At 43.4% G+C, this 25,283-nt stretch overlaps 3 protein-coding genes across 4 annotated transcripts; 2 read left to right on the top strand and 1 right to left on the bottom strand.

Moving 5' to 3' along the window:
• Positions 1-1,308: 1,308 nt before the first annotated feature.
• Positions 1,309-7,711, bottom strand: LOC100830667 (serine/threonine-protein phosphatase PP-X isozyme 2). Its single transcript, XM_003577883.4, has 8 exons — positions 7,377-7,711; positions 5,948-6,100; positions 3,493-3,555; positions 3,324-3,409; positions 3,129-3,204; positions 2,783-3,051; positions 2,019-2,097; positions 1,309-1,941 (listed from the first exon to the last, which is right to left on the bottom strand). The coding sequence occupies exons 1-8, from the start codon at positions 7,521-7,523 to the stop codon at positions 1,891-1,893; spliced, it is 924 nt and encodes a 307-aa protein (XP_003577931.1). The 5' UTR covers positions 7,524-7,711; the 3' UTR covers positions 1,309-1,890.
• Positions 7,712-12,032: 4,321 nt separating this feature from the next.
• Positions 12,033-15,154, top strand: LOC100830361 (amino acid transporter ANT1). 2 transcript variants are annotated; one of them, XM_010239718.3, is made up of 3 exons: positions 12,033-12,434; positions 13,655-14,299; positions 14,546-15,154. In XM_010239718.3, exons 1-3 carry the CDS (start codon positions 12,180-12,182, stop codon positions 14,927-14,929), a joined length of 1,284 nt encoding a protein of 427 aa, XP_010238020.1. In that variant the 5' UTR covers positions 12,033-12,179; the 3' UTR covers positions 14,930-15,154. The 2 variants fall into 2 exon arrangements, with proteins under 2 accessions (XP_010238020.1, XP_003577930.2); XM_003577882.4 differs by having other exon boundaries at positions 12,035-12,425.
• A 1,404-nt stretch (positions 15,155-16,558) lies between these two features.
• On the top strand, positions 16,559-24,792 carry LOC100830054 (transcription initiation factor TFIID subunit 6). Its single transcript, XM_003577881.4, has 12 exons — positions 16,559-17,140; positions 18,607-18,693; positions 19,815-19,916; positions 20,010-20,118; positions 20,926-21,032; positions 21,127-21,264; positions 21,336-21,431; positions 21,545-21,669; positions 22,347-22,479; positions 22,561-22,686; positions 23,789-23,900; positions 24,085-24,792. Exons 1-12 carry the CDS (start codon positions 17,015-17,017, stop codon positions 24,459-24,461), a joined length of 1,638 nt encoding a protein of 545 aa, XP_003577929.1. The 5' UTR covers positions 16,559-17,014; the 3' UTR covers positions 24,462-24,792.
• The last annotated feature ends 491 nt before the right edge of the window (positions 24,793-25,283 follow it).

Genomic DNA, 25,283 nt, shown 5'->3' with positions numbered 1-25,283 from the left:
ACCAAATCTCGCGATGGTCGTGCTACTCCTCTATCCCCCCATCTTCATCCTGACCGACTCCGCTCTGGCCGCCACAATTTTTCCATGGCTGCTGCTACTCCTCCCATGCTCCCCACCTCTGTCCCGACCGCCAACGTTGACAGCCGGCGGCGCTGCATGACATCGACGGCGTCTTCAGGCCCACCGAGTTGTAACAACAGCATCTTGCCAGTGCCATCTGCACACACGCCTAGAGCTCTTTGCCGGCGCAACATTGACCATTGGGGCGGAGGACGAAGTAGAGCAAGGTAGGACTTTTGCCCCGGTTACGAGTCGGGGGAGATTCATAAATCGGAAAAATTAAGGAGATGAAACTTGGAATTAAAAGTCAGACTCGGTTTGTGGGGTGATGAGGGATAATTCGGAGGCTTCAATTTTAGGAGAAACATCCAGACGAGAGAGAATCGAAGGCGAGATCAACGGGCGCTGCGGCGGGCGTTACTGGAGTCCACCATGCGCAGCGAGGAAGACGAGGCTGGGTCGATTGGCAGGAAGATGGGCAAGGAAAAAAAATGGTGCTAACCAGGAAGAAAAAAGAAAATACAGAGGTGGGCTGAAAAGGGAGGGGAGGAAAGAAAATGAAAAAGAATATATGATAAAGAACCCAAGAATAGCGATGCAGAATGAATATAGAGAGAAAATGAAAATTGTGGGCATATTTTTCTGTACATTAGCATGATTTGTACTTACATTTTATTATTTCTCTCCCGTAACAACGCACGGGTTTTCAACTAGTGTTTTCCCGTGAAACAAAGGGGCCCTGAAAACGTTTGGTGTGTTCAAGAAAAAAGGTTTTGACTCCGAAGTTACTTTACAAAAAGTTCAAAAGGGTTTCAAAACAATATACAGTTGTACGTACACGTGATAACATGTTGCACACCTGGTTTTCTTCGAAGGGTCAATATAATAATGTACACGTGAGAACATATATATCCTGAATTTGTTCTTTTTTTTTAATCTACATGTGCAGTTACATATACATCTACATGTACGCTTGTGAAGTTCTCCGATCTCATTGAACGTGTAAAAAGAAAGAAAATGGGGGAGTACGATATGAACCATCAAGCTATGGACGTAGGGTGTGAGATCGACGGCCGCACAAAGCATGCAAACATAGTGCTACAGATGTTGGTCCCAGCCTTTGAAACAGGGTTCAACTAACTGAAAATCATTAGGCTGAGCTGTTCGAACGCATTGCTACAAGTATCATCTCAACCCCAAACTCAACCAAGTGCTCTCATGAAAAATTACAAGCTACAACATAAGAGCTGGCAAAGAGTCAGATCTCGTCTTTCTCAGAAAAAAGAGTCAGATCTCGTCTATAGGAGTATAGGGTACAACACTTCCCCAACTTGGCAACCGTTGCACATTTTCAGAACAGCTTCAATCATGATACCATACAATATGCTTTCTTGACAGTTTCACGCAAACACGAAAACTACAAAATTTCCTACAACTCCAGTGCAACAACAGATTAACTCAAGGTACACATTTTGCATACCATTTTACATTCTAGCAAATGGATTTCCTGGGGATGAAGAGACTGGTATCAAAATTTTACATCATGTGCCCAGAGGCTTCATCTACACCACTCCCTTTACAGAGGCATTTTCTCAAAAGCTCAAATTGGAGCTAATTTGGGAGGCAGTGGATACCGACATCAACTTCATTACAAAAAATCGACCTGGATGGGCACATAACAACCAATTTATACATCCCGAAAGCACCTCTTGGCTAGTCTCTTGTAAAGCCTGAGATCATCTCATCTACCAGCATGGTATGCCTGCAATACCTATCTGCCAGTACTCAGGAGCATGGAAGAGCAGGGTATCACACGTCATGTCTGCACTGTCAAAGAAAGTAATCTGGCGCAGGCCTCTTTGCAGGAACGCCTCTTGATTCCTACAGGCACAAACGGACAAATTAGGCACCAGGTGTAACATATTACAAAGGTAATGGTATAGCTCATGAGCACAAACATGTGGAGCAGCTTCAAATACGCGGAACTGCTTATTCAGGTTCTCGTCAAGCTCTAGAATTGCAGCGACGTTGCCACACCTATAATTCAGATAATGGAAAGAGGTAAGAACTTTGTTTAGTGAAAAATACAGCATACATATCATAATATGCTGACCATGGAAAATATTCAAAGTAATATATCTCTCTTACATAAATTCTGGAATCCAAAACCATGGCAATAATTTTATATATAGATAATACACTGGAGCTACTAGAAGATTTTTAAATTTCATTACTTGTACTAAATATACAGTGTACAGGGTTAGTTGAACATAATTTGCATACAAAGCAGCACCATGATCAGTTGATAACAGAAAATAAATAGCTGTGCTAAAAGGAACTAAGGTTCGAACTAGTGGGAAAATGTAGAACGTCTTATGCTATCAATATTTTATGGCTTCAATACAGGCCCTACACCCAGTGGCGGTGCTTGGTGTCACACCATGTGCGGTCAAAGCAATACATATATGTTACATATCCATGGAAACCCATTATATACATAGCTAGGGGCCCTTTGTTTTGCCAAATCCTGCAATGTCATCACAGCTACTGTGTAGCTTCACCACTGCCTACACCCACTTCCATTCCCTCAGTTCCCACTTCCCCCAGTCAATCTTATTCCAGCCCATTTGGGTAGTAACAGCAATACTCTACACAAGAACCATCTCAATACTGCCAACAGCTAAAATCTAAAGATCATTACATAAGTTGAACCTTCAAGTACCTGTAGCAATAATTAGGAGCGGACCATACAGTAACAATCTTGTTATTGAACATCCACTTGAATCCTTCCATGACTAGTTGGTGAGCACGACAAATATAATCTATGTTGTTCGAGTGGTTAAATGAAGTAACAATATTTCCGCCAAAGAGATATCCAGCACCCCGAGGACTTAAACCCCAACCATCTACAGCATCCTCTGGATCAGACCAAAGAAGGTCACACATGGCCCCATCATGAGGTACTTCTTGCTTGCGATCTATTACTCTTATCTGTTGAGGGCACATTATAATCAACAATAGAAATGGAATATTTTGAACTACAAAAGTAACAGTGGAAAATGAGTTGCCTGATCCAGTGTCGAAATAGCAGGGGAAAGGCCTCCATGGACACTGAAGATTTTGTTCTCAATAAGTGCAGACAAACTGAAAAGGACAAATCGAGGTAACAACAGCTTTCAGATCTTTGTATATTTTATTTAATTCAAAGAAACACATAGCAGCCAGGTTGTACAACCATGTGCAAACAAAAACAAAAATATTACCTTAAGTAGTCAAATATTTCTGTGCAATATCTCCAGACATTCACCGAGCCATATTTACGAAGACACTCATCATAGAAGCCATAAACCTGGAGCAATGCATGAGACCAAAGAATAAATGGCAATTTTCATAACATCAATGTAGGATATCCGGTTTGAAAAGGTTCCTCACTTGTGTGATCTGCCTGCTCTCATGATTTCCTCGTATTAGCGTTATACGATCAGGATACCTAACCTTTAGACATTTTGATCATAACAGTTAGCATGGTCAATGAAATTGCACGGAATAAAACTTAAAAGATACGAACTCCAAATATTTTAACTACTGAAGCGGGATTAGGAAATTAGAATGCAAGGGAGAAGATAAACAGCATGAGAAATCACGAATGGGCATATGGCCTCTCAAAAAAAAACAAATAAAGGGTTTATTGAAGATGCACAATTCCCGTATTAACCATCTCAGTCATCCAGTAAGATGTAGTGTTATTGTTCTTGACGTTAGTAGTTTGCATGTGGCCGGCTGGCCGGCAAAACACCACGTTGATCCTATTGCAGCAGTGGTGGTCATATGTTTGGCAAGGACTTGAAGCAGCAACACACAGCAAGGAGGAGAGTCTTTTTGGAAAGTATAGGATTAGGAAAGAGTCCTATTATATAAGGAAAGGTCTAATAAAGCCAATCCTATTAGGAGATGTCAAGAACCTGAGCATCCACTATATAAGGATTCCGTGTATTCATGTGTGAAGAATCAATCTATACCAAAGTTATTGTCATGTCTATACCAAAGTTTTTAAAGCGGTATGGCGAGCTGTGGCGACCGCACACCTTCACAACACTAAAACGCTTAAGGCAAGTGGCGAGACGACTTCATGGACACATACTAACTTAGTGTGACAGGCAAATTAAATCACAACAGTACAACACCAACTAGTATGATGGCATATTAGATGACATCACACACCCACTACCAAATTAAGTCACGACACACAACTTGGCCTAGTATACCCCGTGCAATACAGAGAAAACAGCCACAGAAAATCTCAGCCTCGCACGAAATGGAAAAAAAGAAAAAAAGAGGATGATGCAAAGCACAGCCCAGTGAACTCATCCTCACTGTAATAATATTATCACATGCCTTCCTTTCTTTCTTCTCCACCAGCACTTCACTTCCCTTCTCTGCCTGCACGCTGCATTTATTGAGAGAGGGGGGGGGGATACAGAACAGAGCTGCTCATGGGGGTGGCGACGCTGCAGGCAAAACAAAACAGAGAGAAGAGGAGAAGCTGCGTGTAGGTGGAACAGGAATATCTGCTGCTGAGGGGGCCAGCTTCGCCACACTCGCTGGCGCTGGAGCAGTGGGAGAAGGTGCCGCTGGCTTGTTTTGCCATGTAAAAAAAAACTTTTCTTAATTAATGAATCAACACAAATCTGTTGCCTCAATTTCAAAAATAATGTTTGGTAGCATTAATGGCTATGATGTCAACTTGGAGGACAGCGAAAAGGCATGGCTTTAAGAAGGATATACCCAGGCGGCAACTTTCAGGAGAGAAGACTAAATTATCGTTCTAATACTTCCATACTAGCTTTAAAATTAACTTCCTATTCCTTCTCGACTCTCCTAACAAATTCTCCCAGGACTACAACTTAGATGGCAATTTCCCAGGGTTCAAAAAAGCGTCGCGTAAGCGGGGAAAAGCTCTGATCAATGAGAAAACGCCTTGCTTAGGCCCTAAGTGCCTACTTAAGCGCTGATAAGGCCCATTAGCAAAATTCTCTTCTGCAGGGCGGCTTCTCTATCTCTCCCGCCTGATTCCCACCAAGGATCCCTCAATTTCTCCAATTCCCCTTGATTTCCTCCAAGGATCCCGCTAATTTCTCCTGGGCGAACAACAGAATCCTGCCAAATTCTCCAATTCCACTAGATTTCCTCCAAGAATCCCGCCAATTTCTCAAAAACAGAGTCCGTACGGAACGCTTAAGCTTCAAATCCTCTGAGCGGTGCCTCGCCGCTCGCGTAACGCTTAGCACTTTTTTGAACCATGCAATTTCCTCTGAACGCGTCGCTGGCCAGCCAGCAATATTTGTCTCATCTTGCCCAACACATGAGTGCCTATGTTCACAATGGGCTAACTAGGAGTTCAAAATTAACAACAGCAAGCTGGTAGTTTACCACTCTGTAAACAAATCAGATGCAAAATAACTTGTTGAAATGTGCTACCAATTCTAGCTAGGAGTCGTTGAAAAATGGCGAGTCATGTATACTCATGTGCAATAAAATCCAACAAAAAAGGGTATATAGACACCATTAATGTGAATTAGTTCATGGTATTAAGCTGTCCATTGTTATACAAGTTCCATAGAATCGAATGCATGTACACATCATGACAGAAAGCTAAGCACCAGCCATTGACTACTGTTCATATACAGGGCTGTACACAAGGATCAGGTACCTTCCTCATACCCGTAAAATCGGCCAGTTAGGCAATATAATCAAAGTCACTGCTAGGTTGGTCAACAGAACAAATCATGGTTACCGTTTTCGGAACAAAGTTATCAGTATCCAAACATTGAAAGATATACATTAGCAGATATGTCAAAATAATCTTAATGTTATGAAAAGCATTTACCTTTAAGGCCAAAAGAAGCAAAAATGTTTCGACAGAATAAAATCCTCGGTCAACAAAATCCCCAAGGAACAAGTAGTTTGTCTTTGGGCAGTCACCTCCAACTTTAAATAGTTCTTTCATATCGTAGAACTGACCATGAATGTCTCCACATATCTGAGTGCAAAAGGCAAACTTTATTTTCTGCGATCACAATGATCTGAACACATGTTTATATATCAATCTAACAAAAAGGAAAGTATTGCTGACCATGAACAAACTGAATGTATGAAGTTGAAATAACAATTTATGGCCCTAAAGCAAACACGAGAAGATAACTTATCGTGTATGGCAAAACGAAAACGTTCACATAACAGGTCATTACAGAGTCTAGACCTCATGTTGCTTAACATTAAAGACACTTTACCTAATTCATTTAATATCCCTCAGTCCCTCACTTAACTGTAACATGTATCTGCCGCTTTATGGTCTGCAGGTACATCTTAAGAGGTTATTTTAGTCATGTTGCATACATATAATATAATCCTTGTGCCAGGAGCTTGATTGACTTGATACGAAATGGAATGTCTACTAGCTTTACAGAAGTAATCCTCCACACTTACAGAAAAGATCTTGTTGTCTGTCTGGTATACTAGGCAATTAACATATCAACAGACAATATCACCTTCAAGTTTCAATAGTAGCAGTGGGATCAACCATTCCAGCAGTTCAACACCCACAAAAAAAAGAGTACATGCACAATAACATAAATCATGACACCTAATTCCCTATTTCCTCTGTAGACGAAAGAAAGAAAGAAGATGCACACTTTCTTCCAAGAACAAACTATAGGGAATCAGATAACACCAGGGCACCCCACGTGGCAGAAGGTGAAAAGAATCACCTTGCGTATCGATGGACAATTAATTTGACGGCTATACAAACAAACAAGTACATAGAAGACACAAACTACCCAAACCATGTTGTTGCCTACTCAATACCTGCCATTCGACAAATACTACCAAAAAACAGAATAATTGGACCTCCCAATAAAATGTCTTAAACAATGCCTAGGCAGAACCAGTGAAGTACACGCATTACATCATTTTCCTTGAAAAAACCCCGACAAGAATGAGAACTATTCCCCCCAAGCCACCTCAAGAAGATGACCATACAGGACATCTAACATCATCACCTCACCAACCAGACCCTAGAACCGTAATTCGAACACTAGTTAATCTCAATCACAACGGGCTAAACTTTGGCTGCCAGAATAAACGGAATCGAAGCCTTCAACCCATCAGCACAGTCTTAACGACCCGCAATCTTCAGTGCGACCTCGAGGTGCGAGTCGCATCGAGAGCGCAACATTGCCCCTATCGAATCGCGTCCAAACGGCACCCAATCGAGAAGAGGAAGGAGGAAGCTTGAGGAGGTGCGCGTGGACACGTACTGTGACGGGAGCGTCGACGCGCTGGACGTTGCTCTCCTCGACGAGGATCTCCATGGCCTTGAGGCACAGGGCCTTCACCTCCCCCTCCGCTAGCGGCTCGCACCGCTTCAGCTGCTCGATCTGCCGGTCCAGATCCGACGTCCCCATCGCGCCTCCTTCGTTCCTCAAGCTTCTAGAAGCTTCTGGAAGCGCAGCGCGCTCGGCGCCCTCCCCGCTGCTTCGCGCTGCTTCTGGAAGATTCTAGGGTTAGGAGGGGGAGGAGGGAGGAGGCGCGTGTGGTGCGGGCCGTGGTGACATGTGGGAGCGAGCGTTTAGGGTCCGGTAAGGTTACCTCAATTTCGGTCCTAATTTCTTTCCCTTTAGCTTGGGAGCTGGGAGTTGGGACCAGAGGTATCGAGCTAGTGGCGATGAGCTTATCGTAATTTCACCGTGTCATTTTAGCATGCGACAGAAACTTTAACGGATAGTTGCATAATTCTTATCTCAAATTTGCTAAAAATTTGCTAAAAAATGGATGTATCTGTTTCTAAAAAATGTGTAGATACATGTAAGATTTTGACATGTAGATACATGTAAAAATATGAAACGGAGGTAGTAGCGTATACCGTGCAACTAGCAAATAGCAGACAGTTTTCGGTTTTTGGAAGAAAAAAAAGGCTCCGAATAGATACCGTATATGCTACCGATCTACCAAATTTTTTTCGGATCAACTAATTTCCTCCTCCCAAATCCTTACATCTTCAGTGTCCCAAGCGAACCGAACAACCAATCCGAACTGCTAAAAATGGTTTAAAAAACGTTTGGCTCCATCTTCTCCGTCAATTCTACACCGACCGCCTCCGCTCCTTCTTCTTCCCCGCCTCCGGCCGCCGCAACCGCGTCCTTCCCCACCTCCGTGGTCGGCCCCCAGAATCGCCAGGCCCTCCTCTGACTGTAGCAGCCGTCGCCGCACCGCCGCCGACTCTGCCCCTGCCCGCAGCCGCCTCTGCCGGCCCCGCCCGCGCCCACAGCCCCTGCCCGAGCAAGCAAAACGGCAGGTTCTCCAAGGAGCAGCACAGAGACGCAAGTCACGCGAGGGAGGAAGATGATGAACAGTAGGTAGGTTGGGCTGGGCTAGGTGGGCCAGGGGAGAGATTCGATTTTACGGATTAGGTATTTGGGATCTATTCCGCGGGTGTCAAGTTGAAACCGAAGAAAACGAGATCGGTAGACCGAATACTCATTTTTTTGGGGTCAAATTTTTCGGCAACTGCTAGAGATGCTCTGATCTCTTCGCAAGAGTACTCCGGATTGAACCTCTACTGCTGCAGATGTTTGGATCTGGGCTCTAGTGAGCTTTGTATTTCAAATAAAATGAATTTACGTTTATATGATTCAAAAGAATGCCGAAAAAACTCCACAAATATCTCTTACCACTATATATTTTTGCATTTATGAAATGTATATGAATTTGTGATCTGCACAAAAATGGTAAAATTTGTGGAATTATAGTAATAAGAAATAGTCAAATAGTACATCTATTTAAGATTCATGATTCATGTGTTCTTCTTTCGTGTAGCTCACGAATAATAGTATTTCGTATTAATAAAATTTTATAGGCATGTAACAAGCATGACATGTGAATTTGTTTTGAAAAAAAATTTAACGGGACTGCTTGAGCTTGGATGCAAAATGAGTTTCATGGAGTTCTATCTACTAATCTAACTTGATTTTTATAGCTATTATGTTTATTTTCTCGAAATTTATAGTCCATCAAATCTTATACTTCCTCTATAACATCCTATGAATTCCACGACAAATCTCATGCACTTATGACATTTTCTTTAAATCTAATTATAAAAATCAACACTAATGTTAAGTTAATTGACGTTGCATCCATGCTGAATTGTATGATATCATATCATGACACAGATCATATACAGCGAAAAGCATTCATTGCATGTGTAAGTTACTATGATGAAATAAGGTATCAATAGACCAAAATATTTTACTACTATATAACGAGTCAATCGGTGGCAACGTCCCATTAATATCTCAATTCCTTGTATTGTAAAAAAAAACTTCTCACCTCCTTTTAATACAAAACAGTAAATTCTATTACAAAATACTAAAAGGATAATGATGTTTGCCATAAAATTGCTTAGGGAATTGTTTTTTTTAGGAAGTTATTAGGGAATTGTTAGTTCAATTGCTTCCCTCGGGATTTGGAGATTGAAATAGAAGCGGAACATTTGCAGGATTCCCTTGCTTCCCTATCCGTGGCAGCGGTGTTTGGTTTTTTTTCTATCCTTCTGTTAAGAAGTCCTAGGTAGGGTGTGGATTTATTTTTTTCTGCTAGAGAATTCAAAAATTTAGCCAGCGTCTTGGTTGATAATTTCAATCATTTGAAGCAATGATCATGTGCTCAATAAAATCTAGGCTCCTCCCCTCGCTACAAATACTCTTTGGAGTGGTGAACTGGCGTAACATGCGGATCACCGCTCTTTTTCTGGTCGGGGCTTGCGGTACGGCGGATCATATTGAATTGCGCAAGCGCAGAGCGGAGCGAGGAATGGCGGGAGAGGGAAGCAAGCATGGTGTTGCGGATGCTGAGCGGGGCGACGCGGAAGGGAGAGCGGAGAGGAAGTAGTCGGCGACGGAAGGGGACGCGAGAGCGTCGCAGGCGGGGGCGAAGCACGCGAGGAGGGCGTGGTGGTTATGGAGGCTAAGGCGAACGATGATGCGTGCGTGGAGCTGGGTGAGACAGCGCGCAGTGCGGCAGCGTCCGAGGAGGGTAGCGACCGGAGGGGATGGGCGACCGGCGGCGAGGGTCATGCGGGTGCTGGCTTTTGGAGCAGCCTTGGGGCCTGGGGTGTTCTGATTTCAGCCTTTTGGTTCTCCCCTTTTTCGCAGTCTTGGGCTACCATTCGGAGTAAGTGGGCCGGTCCAGTAGAGCTCTTTGTCTTAAACAAATACCACGGCCGCCGCTGCCAATGCACCCACCCCCACCCACCCCAAAGTCGCCGTTGGGCGTCGCACGTATGCGGCAAAGCAGGAGCGTGGAGTATCCATAATTCTGTATCATGCTTTTGTCCCTCTTCGATAGCTCCGTATTTTCGAAGTACTCCCTGTCTTGATGTATCTATTTATAAAAAATGTCTAAATACATGCAATATTTCGACAGAAATTATGAGACGGAGGGAGTACTATGAAAATAATTGATCGTGTTGCTCGAAAACAGGGAAACATAAATTTCTAAATCTAGATCTCTAATACGAAAGATGTCGTGCCTTTGTCCAGTTGCGTGGATTTCGATTGCATATACTCCCTCCGTTTCAAATCAAGTAACTGTCGTGGTGGTGTCACGACAGATGCCATGTGATGGCTTATCTTGGAGCTGATGGACGAAGAAGGATCCGGAGGAGGGAGGACGTGAAGGGAAAACGCGCGAATACTCAAGTACACACAGATTTACCCAGGTTCGGAACCCTCTTACCGAGGTAAAACTCATACTCCTATTTTGTTGTATTAGCCGAAATAGCAAGCTCTGCAATGGCGCTCCTTGAGCTGTATCTTGAGGAAGAAGAAGAAGAAGGGGAAAACCCTAGATGTCTAAATGATCGCCCCCTCTCCTGGGAGGGGTAGCGCTCTATTTATGGACTGCCCATTTCACACTGACATGCGGGCCGGAACTTAACGTTATCTTCTTTGGGCCACGCTGGGCACGCGTTTTGGTTTCCTCCGGGTGACGCCGCAGGGGGCAAGACAACTTTACTTTTCCTGGCGCTCTGCAACAAGTACAACAGTCATCTGTCGGCTTCCATCAGAAATTCTCTTTCGGTGCTTCTTTGCGCAGTCGCTTGGCACCGCAACGCAAGCGGCGGCTGTTTTTCTGTGATAAAGATAGCGTTGCTTTACTTTACGCCATGTGGTGAGGATAAGACCGTTGAGACATCTCGGCGCTGGCCGAGATCAGACTATTCGCCCTTATCCTGCAATTTCATAAGACAAGATAGTCATGCCGGCATACACTTGGTATTCCGGCTTAGTATTAGTTTGACTTAACGATGCCGGCATACGTGACTATGCCAACTTTGCCTTTGTCATCTAGGCTAAAGCGTGTCGACAGTGACTCAAATTTGTCTAAATATAGATGTATGTATATACTAAAATACGTATAGATACATGTAATATTTCGACATTTAATATGGGACAGAAGGAGTAGACGGTTTGCGTTTTTTGTCCGGTTGACTCGTGTTGCGGCTCTCCGATCGAGTCGTGGCATCCTTCATTGGTGCCACCGCTGACGACGTAAGTCGTTCTGATAGTCCTTGTGCCTCCATTCGCTTCGGCGGCTGTACCCTGGCAGGATTTATGGTCATCCTCCTCGTCATCGTCCTCATGTTCGTCTAGTACTCTCTCCATTCCTAAATACTACTAGCAAATCGAATTGTTGACAGCAATTAAGTATTGGCCTTCTAAATATCACACACAATATGCCATGCAATGCATGCGTTTCTGTCACATTTGTGGTTTGTATTAGCATTATCAGAAAAACCATGTCTGCCTATGTCGTGCGGATTTATATATCCATCGGAACCCAAGACCAGATCAGAATTAAAGATACTCTTTTTTTTGTGTGTGAAACGGCTTTATACATATCCCTCGCAACCAAATCAAAATCCTACTCCGTAGATTAAAATTATCGCCGTCTCCTCCCTCGTGCACCAAACAAAACCCAAAATCGAAGCCCGTTAATTAGCTCTCTCCCCCTTTTCATTTTCTTCATTGCCACCGCCGCCGCCCGCGGACCGACGGTTGTTTATGCTGGGGATGGGAGAGGCAGAGGCGGCGCCGCTGCTGCTGGCCGCGCGGGAGGATGGGGCCAAGACCGGGAGAGCTGGCGGCGGCGGGGCCACGTGGGCGCAGACGCTGGGCAACGTGGTGGTGTCCATCGTCGGGACGGGGGTGCTCGGCCTGCCCTACGCCTTCCGCACCGCCGGCTGGCTCGCGGGGTCCCTGGGAGTCGCCGCCGCCGGCTGCGCCACGCTCTACTGCATGCTCCTCCTCGTCAGTACAGTACAGTACCCCCTACGCTGCGTGCACATCCTTTTTTCTCTCTTGCTCTTTCTTCTTTGTGTATGTCTGGCTGTGCCGGTTCTCATTGATTGTGTGTTCTGGTTTTGCTCGGAAAATACTTTTCGGAATTCTCAGTCTGCACAGATTAAGCTGTTATTTTCATGAAAATTGGATAGTTTAAACTTCTAAGTATTGTGATCAATTAAATATAGCCGGTCTGGAGAGGGGGGCCCCTGACATGCTGCACCCAAACGTGGGAGGAGGGGGAGTTTTGCCGCTTTCTCTATCTTTTAAGCAATTTCAGTATACTGAAATTGCTTAAAAGATAGAGAAAGCGGCAAAACTCCCCCTCTGCATTTATCTTTGGCATTTGGTTAAAAGCTGCATATATTTTGAGCCGAGTGTCTCCATCTGTTTGAACCACATATCGTACGGAGTATGTCTTATGACGATACATCCAAAACAAGACTGATATAACTAAAAAAACAAGACTGATAAAGATGTGTTATATTTGGAGCTAATTTTCATTCCTTATGGTTATTGTTTGTTCCACTAGTAAACTTGTGTATTTGTTTGTATAAACCTTTTATTCCAATACTAAGTTCGTATTTGTTCCAGTTGTTTTATTTGTTCGTAAGGCCAATATGAAGTATTGCAACAATATGTGATGTTTGTATACTTGTTGAACAATATTCGTGATCTCCAAAACAAGAGTCATAGGCTCATAGCATACGTCATAACATCGACCATGTGAGATAGAATATTGTGAATTATTTTCCTTCAAAATACAGAGCAAACAAACTGTTTGAAAGCATGATGTTTGTAAAAACACAAAGAAAATGTTAAGTATCACCCTGTCTTATTTCTAGGTCTGCAGTCATATCAACTGCTATTATTAATTGATCTTATTGTGTGTTAACCTATTATTAGTATTATGTTTATGTAAACATGAAGCTTTTTTTAGTTATGTTGGGCGGAAAAACTTGTTTAGTTCTTATATTTATTTTTTATTGCTTCTTGAGCATGTCCAGTACTTTTGGTTGGACCCTAAGAGTTTTATCGGGCACACATCACATTAATTGACAAACCTTTAAATGGTAAACAAAGGTATTTGTTTGTGTCCTATGCCATATCTCTTACTTTTACTGATTGTCTTCGGTTTTCATAACATTACTACTTTCTAGTTGTGTATTTAATTGATATAGGTTTTCAATCTGAAGGTGGACTGTAGAGATAAACTGGAAGAGGAAGAAACAGAAGAGCCATGTGATGTTCTCTACACATATGGAGATTTGGGAGACAAGTGCTTTGGTACTCTTGGTAGATGCTTGACAGAAATCCTAATCTTTGTCTCGCAAGCCGGTGGGTCTGTTGCTTACCTAATATTCATTGCTCAGAATCTCCATTCCATGTTTACCCAGTTGATGTCGCCAGCCGGCTTCATCTTTGCCATCCTCCTGCCTGTGCAAACTGCGCTGTCCTTCGTCTGCTCGATGTCCTCGCTTTCACCATTCAGCATAGTTGCAGATGCATGCAATGTCTTAGCGATGGCCATAGTTATCAAAGATGACGTTCAACTTTTCGATCATCCTTTTGCAAATAGAAGTGCTTTCAATGGTCTTTGGGCGATACCTTTCACTTTCGGGGTCGCAGTTTTCTGCTTTGAAGGATTTAGTATGACTCTGGCGCTGGAGGCATCAATGGCAGAACGAAGAAAGTTCCGCTGGGTGCTTTCTCAAGCAGTTGTCTGCATCATATTTGTGTATGCGTGTTTTGGAGTGTGTGGGTACTTGGCCTATGGTGAAGCCACCAAGGACATCATAACACTTAATCTTCCCAATACCTGGTCTTCTTCTGCAGTTAAGGTTGGTATACTTCTTCTTCAAGTAGTCTGGACTTTTCAGACCCGACATTAAATATCCGTCAACCTCGGCGCTATTACACTTTCTAGTAAAATATTTTGTAGTCTCGTTATGTATGGAGTCTTAGTACAATATAATAATTAGAGATGAAGTATGAACCCAGTGTGAAATCTTTAGTTGTCAAATGCGTTTCACATCCTGGAATAGTGACGTTATATCCTATTAACGGTTTGAATAATCTATGGACAGGTTGGCTTATGCTTCGCACTGGCATTCACATTCCCAGTTATGATGCACCCGATCCATGAGATTGTTGAGATGAGAATCAGATCAATCGGATGCTTCCATAAGCTTTCCCACAATGTCCATGGTGCCGAATGGTTGGGCTTGCACTCAAGCCGCATCGCTGTGGTGATCATCCTGGCAGTGGTGGCCTCCTTTGTGCCTGCATTTGGGTCTTTCATCTCCTTTGTTGGGAGCACGGTGAGTGCGCTGCTCGCTTTCGTGCTGCCTACCGCCTTCCATCTCCGCATAGTGGGGTCATCAATGAGCTTGTGGCAGCGGCTGCTTGACTATGGTTTCCTTCTCTTTGGCCTGGTTTTCGCTGGCTATGGAATGTTCACGGCTCTCTAGCCTGTCAAATTGATTGAGGAATTCAAGATTAAATGTCCACTATGTTGAAGTACAGAAGTCAAGTGTTCATAGAAAAAAAAAAGGAAAAGAAAGGTGTGTAAAGGGACTGTTAAATGTATATCAGGGTTGAAGGAAGCCGTGACTTTTTTTCCTCCTGAGACTTTGTTCCGTTAATCCCACCACCTGGGGATCAAGAGGGCTCGAAGGGATTGCTGTTTAATTTTCCTCCAACCCCCGTCAATCCTCTTCACTCCTTGCAGGTAATTTTGAAAAAGATTGATAGGAAAATCAACTAGTCCCTTCGTCAGGACATAAGCGACATGTCCACACGTCACTTATTTCGGGACGGAGGGAGTGACAGAGTCTCTTCCATTCCCCTTGGATAAAGCAGGCATGGGATTAAACGAACAAGTTATAAGTCATAAGGCCTTGTTCGGTTCCACCATTTCTTGGGGGAGTTGGAGATGATTGGAAGAGATTTGAACTAAAATACAAATAATATCTGCTAATCTCACCGGTAACTACAAAACCGAACGAGCCATTTAATGTGGTGTTCGTTTCAAAACTAATTCCTTTGAATTTGAGGGGATTGGGAGGGATTGAGGTGAAAGTGATGAATAAATGCCTCAATCTAATTCCTTGCTATTTGGTGAGCACCCGCTCGAGTGGGTAACCTCCGCACCGAACTTTGCAGGCTTCTGTCGAGCAGAGCAGAGGAGGTTGAACTATTTGAACAAGGGCAACATTTGTCTGAAACTTCTCACTGACCAGGGAGAATAGACATTAATGCAATATGCAATAAACTATCAGAGGCCCTCAATGTTCTAAAGGCGACTCCAGCGGACGCGAAACAAACACAAAAAGCATCCATTTAGGTCCGTTTGGGTGGCGGGACGGACACAAAAAAGGCCCTTGTCCATTTGAGTCGCAGGGTGCGCCCAAAGGAGCGACCCATTTAAATTTAAATTTTATAATTTCCATTCATAATTCAAACTAATACATAAATTTAAAACTACTGTTACTAATGCCATCTACTCGGATTTGGAATCAAGCAGACGGCTAGGAGCCTTGAGATGTAGAGCGTCGACGCCTCCTCGGCCGTCTTCACCATTGCCTCCTCCTCCTCGACGGTAAGCGGTTCAGGCGCTGCCTCTACCTTGAACTCTCGTTGTTGTTTCCTATCAGCTCGTTTGTTGAAGGGAATTAGGGAGAGGGAATGGGCGTTGAAGGTGATGTGTGATGTTAAATCATTTGTTTGGTAAGAGGGATTGGAAGTTTAAGAGAGATTGAGAATGGGAGATGAGGAACCAATTACCACCTTTTTAATAAGAGGGGGAGGGGTGGGAATTGAGAGGGAATTACTTTGTAGGGATGATTTCAACCGTTCATCGTAATTTATTTTATCAATTTCTTACGAACTCCCATCAACCAAACACCGGAATAGATCTTGCTCGCTAATTCTCAGGTGTATTTCCTACTCCATACCAAACAAGAGATTGAGACTAAAAATCAATTTCCCATTTCTCTTCCCACATGTTGCCAAACACGCTGTATGGGTTCCCAGTACTCGAATTCTCTGTTTCCCTGAAAATCGAGAATGAAATATCGAAGTCCTGAAAATAACCCCGAAAATAACCCCCACACCCCGTGTCTCTCCCTCGAATTCCCTCTCTGACCATCCGTTCACCGCCCGCAACCTCGAACGCCAACACTTCGAATCCGCTCTCCTCCGCCTACTTCCTCCCTGCTACCACTTCGCCGGAGCCACTCCCGGTCCGCGGCGGTCTCTCGCCAGAGGAGAAGACCTGGTCCAGTGTCGCGCTGAATGGAAGACGACGCTTTCGTCGTCGCCCAGCCGCCGCCGCCGCCGCCGTCCTCCCACTTCTAACGCCTTTCCGCTTTAAGGCCGAGGAATTCCTCGCCCTCGCAGTCCTCCGGCCCTCGCTTCGCCTACAGCTTCTCTCAGAGCAGCCAGCGAAACCCCAGGTCTCCCAAATTGCCTGAGCAAGCGGGATCTGCGTCTCCGAGGCTCCGTTAGAGGCTAGGGTTTACGGAATTTGGGGGAGCGAGGACAGAGGTAGGAGGATGAGCATCGTGCCCAAGGAGACAATTGAGGTGATCGCCCAGAGCGTCGGCATCGCAACCCTCCCGGCCGATGTCTCCGCCGCGCTCGCCCCGGACGTCGAGTACCGCCTCCGGGAGATCATGCAGGTCCGTGGCCACTGCCCTGTCCCGAATCGCCTCTGCATTCTTTACCGTGGGTTCGTTTGGGATTGGTTGCTGCTTCTCAGGATTGTGTGGCCCTCTCCTTAGGGTCTAATACTGCCTGGAGACGAGCAGTGGGGCGATTCTCTATGATTCACTGGTTGTGCGATGGGGGCTTGTCAAGTGATTATTTTGATATACCTATCCCCTAAATTGGTTGCAGTTATAGTGATTGTGCAGGCCAGTGTTGTTGGAAATTGGATGCCGACTGCAATCATTTATTTTGCATAAATCACTCACTAGATTTGCTTCTATATTACAGTCTAATGGAGAAAGTTGGGCATTCTCTTACCCTTTTCTTAAAGTATCAAAGTAAGGTCTTGCAAAACTAGCTGACTGTATTAATATAGTTCTAAGGACTACAGCTTAGTTGGTTACTATGCTATTGAGGTTTTCAGTCCTTCCAATGTTTTAGAGGAAACAAAGCCTCAATTTCGAGTTGGATAATTAGCCAGTGAGTTCCCCTATTTGTTGTTGTACTAGATGATAGCTGCACGTTACTGTGGGATATTTCTCAGATAGTTGCACTATAAAAAATGTGCTATATTGCATTGCTAATGTCAGTTAAACAATAAGGGAAAAATGGCATCCTGGAACCAGTGTACTCTGACACTGGTACATGTATCCTAAAAATGTAGTAAATGCATAGTCATACTCATATAACCCTACAGAACAGGGGAGCAGTATCTTTGGATGGATAACACATAACATTAGAACAATAGTTTCATGATTATTTGCACAAACTACAACTTAACAAGTGACAACTAAAGAATACATGACCAACATTAACTGCAAGCCGGAAAAATTATGGACATGGTGCCTATTGGAACTCCATTCTCCATCTGTCCAAATATTTGTCACACATATTTGGACAAAGGCACTTCATGGAAGCATGGCAAAAAGTTGCCAATTGAAGATTCAGATCCATGAATTATATAAGTAATGAATCGAACATAAACAGCATTGCACACATGCATATGTAATATTTTTTTCTTGATGATGGAGTTGTAGCTAGCAGCCGGCTAGGTGGCCATGGTTGGTATGTGGTAGCAGCAATGATCCTAGCACTCGCTTGGCTTGCAGTATGTCTGGAAGTTCACCATGGAGCAATAAAATCTTGCATGTCGTCGCATTCACAGCATGATCTGACGGCAGTAATCGTCTGCAAATTCACATCAACGATCGTGTCCTTATATGTAAACACAAATCAAATTTTCAAATCAATACACTTTAAGTAATAAAGTGATCAAGCCAAACTCCGCCCAGCGAGTCTTCATCATTTGACAAGTTTTCATGGAACCCCTACAATATGATTTTACCGCCCTTTTGTTATTCGCAGTTCACTTGTTCAAAATCTATTTCATTTGCTCCTTGGTGTTATATCAGTTTCAGTTTTGTGTGGATTGTTCCAGGAGGCCATCAAGTGTATGCGGCATGCAAAGAGGACAGTTCTGACTGCCGACGATGTTGACAGTGCTCTCAGCCTCAGGAATGTTGAGGTGCCTTCCCTTTCTAGCAATTAAAATTCAGGATGATAAGAATGCAGTTTTTTGGGGAAGTAATATCCATTTTTATGTGTTGAGTAGCTAAATAAACCCGGTACATTTTCCCTTGATTTCTTATTGAAATGTTGTTCAGCATTTTGCTAAGTCTGACTGATGTGAGAATGCTTAAGAAGTTCAGAGTTTGACAAGTGCGCTTATGGTAAAAAACTATAGATCAATCAATGCACTGGAGCTGTTTCTTTGGTTGGTTATACTCTAGGGCTTTTGGTTCCCACCCTAGAATGTGGATTGTATAGGTGCTAACTTCAGCATCAGTATTGAGTGTTACTTTGTAAGGTTATGGTGAGAAAATGTTGACGTATAGTTTAGCTAGGCAGAACTTCTGTACTGTAGATGAGATGCTGGCTGTCGAGTCTGGTGTGTGGTGATTGCTGATTCAGAAAACCCCCTCACAGAACTTAAGAGGAAACCACCCCCAAGCAAACAAACAAATAATTCCCTGCCGCCAACTGAATGAGGCTGCAACAAACCCCACTACTGATAGGAAATCATCATGGCAATCAGAGGAGGCCTATCTTATTCGGTGGTCAACAGTGAAATGTGAGTACAAAGCGGCTGTACTGGTGGATCTGAGGGTGCAATGTATGCCTATCCTATGAACAAATTAGTATATAACTATATAGTTTGACTTTGGGGTTACAAACTTCCTTCTGTTCTATTTCAAGGAACGTAATGGCTTCTTTGGAATTTGTGCTCTCATAGTCATTGATTCTTGTTGACATTCTCAATCTTTTGCCTGGGAAGATGTGGAATTGGTTAGTATGTTTGATTGTTAGGTCCTCGTGCTATATAACTACCTTACGTTCGAATTAATTTGTAATTATTTAGTTCCCAGTACAGTTGGGATATGATGGCATTGCAGTTTCTGTGGACGCAATCTAATAGATCCTCATATGAACTAGTTTGATCATAGTCTCCTAAAAATAGTTGCACGTGCAGCAGTATCAGATATTACAATTCCACTGAATGTATTTTTTTATAGCGCCTATAATACCCATCATCTGTGTGCACTGACTGTCATGTCATTTGCTGTACTGCTTCGAATTTCCACTCAGCCTGTATACGGATTTGCTTCTGGTGACCCCTTGCGGTTTAAGAGAGCTGTGGGTCATAAGGATCTCTTCTATATTGATGACAGGGAGGTAGACTTTAAAGAGGTAAGGTAATTGTGATGAATGAATCAAATAAGTTTATACTCGCTTTGTTTTGATAATCATTTGGAATGTGTCCTCTTTATTGGTCTCGAGCAGATTATCGAAGCTCCTCTGCCTAAAGCTCCTCTTGACACAGCAGTTGTAGCTCACTGGTTAGCTATTGAGGGCGTCCAGCCTGCAATTCCAGAGAATCCTCCTATCGATGGTTAGCTCTTATATTCATAATACGTCTACTTCTTACTTTACATCTTCACAATATTAGTTCATATTGTTATATTCTTTCTTTTCTATTTTTTGGAGAGAGAATGTGAGACAGATCAACTATGAAATAGAAATGGCCATTTTACAGCATTTTGCACCCTCAACTTTCCCCCTCGACTCTAAGACTGGACACAACCTTCAGGACAATCCCCCTCCACTCCTGCCCCAAGGCAAGTCAGCCTGTTTTTGGCACTCAAACAGTCAAACCATCAAATATTTTTTCCCAGAACTGTCCATAATACGAGGGGCCACACGTCGACCCCTATCTCCTCTTCTTCCAACTCCACTTTTCTCCCTCTCTTGTGGCCATTCCTCCAATCATGCAGACCGAGACTGGGTTAGAGCGGCACTGTTGATGGAGCGATTGGCAGGTTGTTGTGGTGTTGAGGCTCCTGTTGAGCAGGCTGAACTCAAACACTCCGCTGCTGCATCGGGCGCTGAGGAGCTCAACGTGTCTGTACTCTGAGTGCAATTAGGAGGGAGGGAGGGGGAGGGAGGGAGAGACTTAGACCTTGGCAATACTTGAGGCGTGTGAAATGGAGGATTGACTTCTCCCTATGGAATTTATCAACAGTCCTTAGTTCCGTGCTTGGTTAAATGTATGCATAAGTCGTTACAAACTAGTTTACCATGTGTAGCTTGTTTATATACATTGAAATATGTTCTATTCCTTATTATTTTTTCCTTTTTAAAATTTAAACATGTCATCATTTATTCTAGATTTTTATTTAACAATTATTATTTGCCCCAGTAATTTTAGCACCAACAGAAAGTAAAAGAACTGAGCATGTGAAGGATGACGGACTACCAGTTGACATCAAGCTTCCTGTTAAGCATATATTATCTAGAGAACTCCAGGTATTCTGATTATGATATGTAATAACTAATAACCATCTCTTCATTTAGATCTTTACATGGAATTTGTGTTCCTCTTTACTTGTCGATTTTGCAGATGTACTTCGATAAAATAGCAGAGCTTACTATGAGTAGATCAAACACCTCAGTGTTTAGAGAAGCATTAGTGAGCTTGTCAAAAGATTCAGGCCTTCATCCATTGGTTCCATACTTTTCATACTTCATTGCAGATGAGGTTCTTGTCTTACTTTCACAGCCAACTATCTGTACTGGCATTACCTTAAACTGCATACCTGTAAATTTCAGGTTACTAGGAGTTTGGCCGACCTTCCTGTTCTATTTGCTCTTATGCGTGTTGTGCAGAGCCTTCTCCGCAATCCGCATGTTCATATTGAACCATATGTATGTGGTTGACCGCCAAGTTTTGGCACTTCTGCCTGCCAGTTGTTTCTTTTAAAGCACTGTTTGCAGCATATTTATACTTCTAAAAAAACAATACTTGTCTTCATTATCAGTTGCATCAGTTGATGCCACCAATGATCACTTGCATCGTTGCGAAAAGGCTAGGGCATAGGCTTTCAGACAACCACTGGGAGCTTAGAGATTTCTCTGCTAATTTGGTTGCTTCAGTATGTCGGAGGTGAGTGTATGCTGAGATTCTCAATAGATTATTGGTATGGCAATCAACAATTTTTCTACCCAGATTTAAATGTGTGCATTTAGAATGCATGCAAGTGCTTTATAGTTACATCTTGCAGAATTTGATCTTTAGGATCAGTTCTGCTGTAGTTCTTTATGTAACCTACTAAATCGTGTACATTTTATAAAATATGCTAGTGTCTTTTGTACAACAAGTTAAGGATGAGTGCCAAGTTGGTGGCAAGTCAGTAGAGTTTCGACCTCCATTCCCTACTATTCCTCCGTCTATTTTTCATTTCTTGTTCTTGGAGCCATCTTAGGTATGCCTTTAACTTCGACGAGACATGAACAGTTTCTGTTTGGCAATGTCTTACTTAAACGGTAGAAGTTAAACCACTTCCTTATTGCATAGTTCTGCTACAGAAGACTACATTTGTACAAGTATCTCATAACCCCACAGGTGGTAGAAAACGTGTACTATTTTTTGTCTCCGATAACAAAATACTATAATTGTATAATTATTATGAAAGATCACCTGAAATGTATGTCGCGGTGGCAGTGATGTCCTCATCAACTGTTTTCATATACTTCTATGGGTCATGTGAAGCAAAGCTTTACTCCATTTAACATCAGCGCATTTTCTGTTGTCCTCAATTAGGTTGAAATGATTTTTTGTAGGTATGGTCACGTGTATCACAATCTCCAAATCCGGTTGACAAAGACGTTGATCCATGCATTTCTTGATCCTCATAAAGCATTGACACAACATTATGGTGCTGTTCAAGGGATATCTGCATTAGGACCCAGTGCGGTAGGTCCTGTTCTATCTTCTGTTAGGTTAAACTTAAGAGCAATACTGAAGTATTTGCTGACATTTTTTGTTGATTACCAGATTAGGCTTCTGCTATTGCCCAACCTGGAGACATACATGCAACTTTTGGAGCCTGAATTGCAACTCGAGAAACAGAAAAATGAAATGAAAAGAAAGGAAGCATGGCGTGTTTATGGAGCCCTGCTGGTTAGTTTTGTAGTTCTAAATAAAAATAGAGTAATTTTAGGAACCTGCGTTGATTTAATTTTTGCACTGACCTAGATTTACTAAGACAAATGGATAACACAAAGCAAAAGGTTTGCCCTAGTTTATCCCCGCCGCCCCCCCAATAGTATATGATAACTGGGAGTCTGGGACCCATCTTTCTATTGGTGTAGTCCGTGGTCCTGCATCCAGATCCTTGCTGCAGTTGCCCTTTGTGCCAACAGCGGCAGTGTCATTCTCCCATGTACATATGAATCCCCTGCCCCCTGTGCACAGACATCACACCTACCCCATGTCCTCTCCCCCTCAATCTGGTTCTCGAGAAATAGATATTCCTGAATGCCATCTGATAGCCAGAGCTGGGGAAGCCTTAAGTCCTGAGGGAGCGGTATGTTTGGTTTGAGCCCAAACTTTCCCTACCAAAAATTTGTCTAACCAAATAATTGGTGTGGTTTTGTCAGCCCATGAGTTGGCCAACTTTGGCCAAAAAGTTGAACTAGAATTGGCTAAGAGATAGTTGGCAACCAACCAAACAAATGCCAAATTTTGGTCAATGACCAAAAAATTGGCATGGCATAACTTGGCACCCAAACCAAACATACCCTTATTGTCACCATAGTTGAACATGAAAGTGGTACACTCTGGTGGAGAGTGTGGTTCAAGCAGTTGCTGCAGCACGGGTGTGATTTTGGGCAAGAATTGGCGGTTTGGTTGGCAGATTTTGGGGTGTGGCGTCGAGCGTTAGGGTGGGTTGACGAGGATGTTAGTGATTGGCAACGGTTAGAGGAACATGATAGCAAATGCTAGGCAGATGGTGAAGTTGGGAAGGTGTAGCCCCACCTATCTGGCCCACCTGACATGTGGGCTCCCCTCTTGTCAGATATTAGGAGTAATGAGAACGGATGGAGATAGTTCTTTTGGTTACATTTAGCCTCAATGCATGCGGGCTAGTAAAGAAAAAACTGTCCTTTTTTATGCCCGTGCCCCCTATGAATGTATGTTGACTATGCTCATGGAGTTATGTGCTTATGGCGCACTTGCCAATGGCTATTTATGTTGCTTACTACTAGACCTATTTTTTCAGTGTGCTGCAGGCAAATGCTTGTACGAGCGGCTTAAGTTATTCCCTGGTTTACTCTCTCCATCTACTCGGCCACTTTTGAGGAGTAACAAAAGGGTTGCAACTAACAATTCAAGTAAGTGCTGATTATATTTACCATAGATGTATGGCTCGGTGTTAAATCGAAATAAAGTTGTCCTCGTGCAATGTAGTTTCCAATTCCTGCATTATGTACTATTTTATCTTGGATGCATAATATATGCAAACAACTGAACTTGTCGAAATGCAAAAGTGATAGTTCATCCATCTGCAAATTTCAGATAAACGGAAGTCTAGTACAGATCACTCCGCATCCCAGCCACCTCTGAAGAAGATGGCAACAGATGTATCAATGAATTCCATGGCTTCAGCTCCAATTGTAGGAACCATGGTAGGAACCATGGATGGGTTCTCTGCTCAGTTACCCAACCCCGGCATGATGCAAGCTTTATCCTCTGGACAAATGGTAGAAAGCATCACACAAGTTCCGATCCGGAGAGATCAGGGAAATAACCATGCACAACGAGTTTCCGCGGTGCTGAGGCAAGCCTGGAAGGAGGATCAAGATGCCGGGCACCTCCTGGAGTCACTGTACGAGGTGTTCGGTGAAGCCATCTTCTCGTTTATCCAACCACCAGAGATATCCATCTTCGTGTAGAAAGCAAAATGCACGGCTAAGGGAGATGTAGCCTCCACTGCTGTACTATTAGTAATGTCCCGCGGATTGTGGAGACGCAAGTTGACGTGAAGAAATCTAGTAATGTAATGCTAAGGTATAATTTATTAGCGGCTCAGTGTCAGTGTAACATTTTTTTCTTAGACTAGGCATAATTTGCTAGCGGTTCAATGTCCCAGTGTAACATTTCTTCTTCTTTGGGACTGCTGATCTGTTGTGTCGTTCTACTATTTCTTCTATTCAGTTTAGCAATGTATACATATATCATTGGTACTCTTTCCGACTCATATTACTTGTCCCAAATTTGTCCAAATATGAATTTATCTATGTTTAAAAAACGTATAAATACATGTAATATTTTAACATGTAATTCCGGTCGGACGGAGTATTAGCTTTGCTGACCACAAAACATGATTGCATGATCGGCTCGATTGCCTCCTGACTAGCTTTGGCTAATGAGCCTGCTCAGCTCGGTTCGTTAAGATCGCTATCTGAAAGAATAGTTCGGCTGGCTCGGTTCGTTACGTGAGCGCTCGTTAAGATGTTATGGATTGGTGGTCGCGGTCTCCCATCCCGGACGTCCAGTTTGCTGAAGTGCTGGACTGCAGCCGCCGCCGTCGGTCTGCGGCCGGGATTTGGAGAGTTGCTGCCGACCTACGCCTGGATTTGCAGAGTTACCGCCGACGGCCTGCGCCTAGATTGGGAGAGCCGCCGCCTGAGGTTGGGATAGTCGCAGTCGGCGTGCACTTGGGATTGGGAGAACTGCCGCCTGCTGGACTGCAGCAGCCGCCGTCGGTCTGCGGC

This window comes from Brachypodium distachyon, chromosome 4, assembly GCF_000005505.3.
Source record: "Brachypodium distachyon strain Bd21 chromosome 4, Brachypodium_distachyon_v3.0, whole genome shotgun sequence".
Classification (NCBI taxonomy): domain Eukaryota; kingdom Viridiplantae; phylum Streptophyta; class Magnoliopsida; order Poales; family Poaceae; genus Brachypodium; species Brachypodium distachyon.
Note: the sequence above shows the minus strand (reverse complement) of the source record. Positions and strands in the feature narration are given on the sequence as shown.